Source organism: Merops nubicus, unplaced genomic scaffold (genome assembly GCF_000691845.1).
Source record: "Merops nubicus isolate BGI_N331 unplaced genomic scaffold, ASM69184v1 scaffold48980, whole genome shotgun sequence".
NCBI lineage: Eukaryota > Metazoa > Chordata > Aves > Coraciiformes > Meropidae > Merops > Merops nubicus.
The window spans coordinates 2,900-5,076 of record NW_008581851.1 but is presented as its reverse complement, the minus strand read 5'-3'; the positions used below and the strand labels follow the sequence as shown (position 1 = coordinate 5,076).

Sequence of the window (2,177 nt, the reverse complement as noted above, 5' to 3'; positions counted from 1 at the left end):
TACCCTTCTGCTACACAAACTGGAAAAAGCAGGACAAATGGGGCTGCATTTCCAATCCAGTATAGATGGTTACCTGAAGTCATGGGCTAACCTAAATATCATCCCCTGCCTTAAAATAATAACTATGAACCCCAACGTGAAATTGCATCACCTCCAGTCTTGTAAATACAGGAGAAAATGTTCATTTTGTATATTTTTTACTCCAAACTCAACTAGGAAAAGGTGAAAATCTGTGACCCTGGAGAGCACAGCCCTGACAGGGAACATCCCTCTACTTCTCCCCTACTAGCTTTGCTGCAGTGGCTCTCCTCCACAGGTGCATGAAAACCAACCACAGCAGCCACCGCTCGCTGTCTCGGTGACCTCCCCAGACAGGTCCCGACCGTTCTGTCCTCCAGTTTTAAATTGCAAACTTGCCAACAGCAGCACAAAGTTTAGGTTTCCTGCCCAGTTCTAAACAGAACATGTTGACAGGACAAAATGCTCCTTGTTTTAGCCAGGAAAAACACACTCCTGATTTTTAAGCTGGTGAAAGCAGAAAGAAATGCTATCAGATAATATTAATAACCAAACCAGCAGCCAGACGTTCTTTCTGTATATTAAAACTTTTATTTTTGGTCAATTTTTAGCTTCAGACAGACTCTTGCACGGGTGGCTCATATCCATCAGCTCGCTCTACTTTAGTGCCTGCCTCGTCCCCAGAAGGCTTCCCAGCACCACCACCTTCACCATGCAGTTCCATCAGCTTGCCCACTGGAAAGAAGCAGTGTGAATAGTAAGAGATACACCTATTTAAACAGATTTAAATCACTGCACTACTCCTCATCTACAAATGAAACCACCAGAACATTTTACGTTGGTGTGACCAAGTCCATTCCAGAAAGCTGCTGCAAGGAGATGCTGCTGTGATAACTGACAGACAAAACCAAGCAGTGATTTAAGTGCTGTGTAATGAGACTGCAAAGGAAACTTTTTTTTTTTAAAAAAAGAGGTGAAGTCAAGAATCTACTACAGCATTATATGGGAATGTCAGAAAATGGGGAAAACAGAATCATTCCACGTCATCTGGGACCGAAACATTTTGTCATCATTCATTCCCATGCCAAAGCCTTTGAAGATTCAGCAGCAGTTTCAGGCTAGAACTGCAAACAGCTCCAAGCTGAAGGATCAAGCCGAAAAGCCAAACGTGTGGCTAGCAGGACAAGCTTTTTTACTACTACAGCTGCTTAAGCTCATGATGCTGCATTAACATCTCCATCCAAGAGCAAATACTCCTTTAACTAAGGGCTTTCTACATCTGCTCTACGAACAACGGACGTGTGCAGTAATGGGCTTACGTTCAAACTTGGGCTTCTTCAGCATCTTGACCTTGCGGACGTAGACGTCGTGCAGCGGGTAGATGGACTGACACGCCTTCTCTATGTCTTTGCCAATGCTGTCTGGGATCCTGAGGAATCAGGGAGCCATCAGTACTGAACACAACAGCTCACGCCTGCTTCTCGGCAGCAACGCGGGCTGAAAAGAGTTCTCAAGAATGCACAACACTCTGCAGAAGCTTGCAGCACCCATCCTGCCTTCTCACGCTCACCATTTCCTTCAAGTACGTGTAGATTCCAGTACACTCTCCTTATCATAGAATCATAGGGGTTGGAAGGGACCTCGAAAGATCATCTAGTCCAACCCCCCTGCCAGAGCAGGACCACCTAGAGTACATCACACAGGAAGGTGTCCAGGCGGGTTTTGAATGACTCCAGTGCAGGAGACTCCACACCCTCTCTGGGCAGCCTGTTCCAGTGCTCCGGCACCCTCACAGGGAAAAAATTTTTCCTGATATTCACCTTGAACCTCCTACGCTCCAATTTGCACCCATTACCCCTTGTCCTATCACAGGTCATCACTGAAAAAAGCTTAATCCCATCTTCCTGACACTCACCTTGCAATGTCACAGGGGATATAGTGCAAGCAAGTGTGTCTAATGGTTTGAAACCTGCTGCCCCTGGTGGGTGGAGATCTGAAACCCTAAACCAGGTACAAGCCTGAATGAAAGGGGTGTACCCCTGTTCTATTCCCACTCCCCTTTTCCTGTCCTCGGGACCTCCTGCCAAGGTCTATAAAAGGGGCTAGAAGACACGCCTCTTCCTCTTGCTCCCTTGCATTTCACCCCGGACACACGCTGG

General features: G+C 46.6%; 1 protein-coding gene across 1 annotated transcript in view; it reads right to left on the bottom strand.

Annotated features, from left to right (window-relative positions):
• Positions 1 to 589: 589 nt before the first annotated feature.
• RPS3A (ribosomal protein S3A) overlaps positions 590 to 2,177 on the bottom strand; it is a gene marked incomplete at its 5' end in the record, with an annotated part of 4,314 nt that continues 2,726 nt past the window's right edge. Inside the window, 2 exons of the mRNA XM_008935630.1 lie at positions 590 to 753; positions 1,338 to 1,447. Coding sequence (XP_008933878.1) covers positions 632 to 753; positions 1,338 to 1,447 — 232 coding nt within the window. The remainder of the gene's footprint in view (positions 754 to 1,337; positions 1,448 to 2,177) is intronic.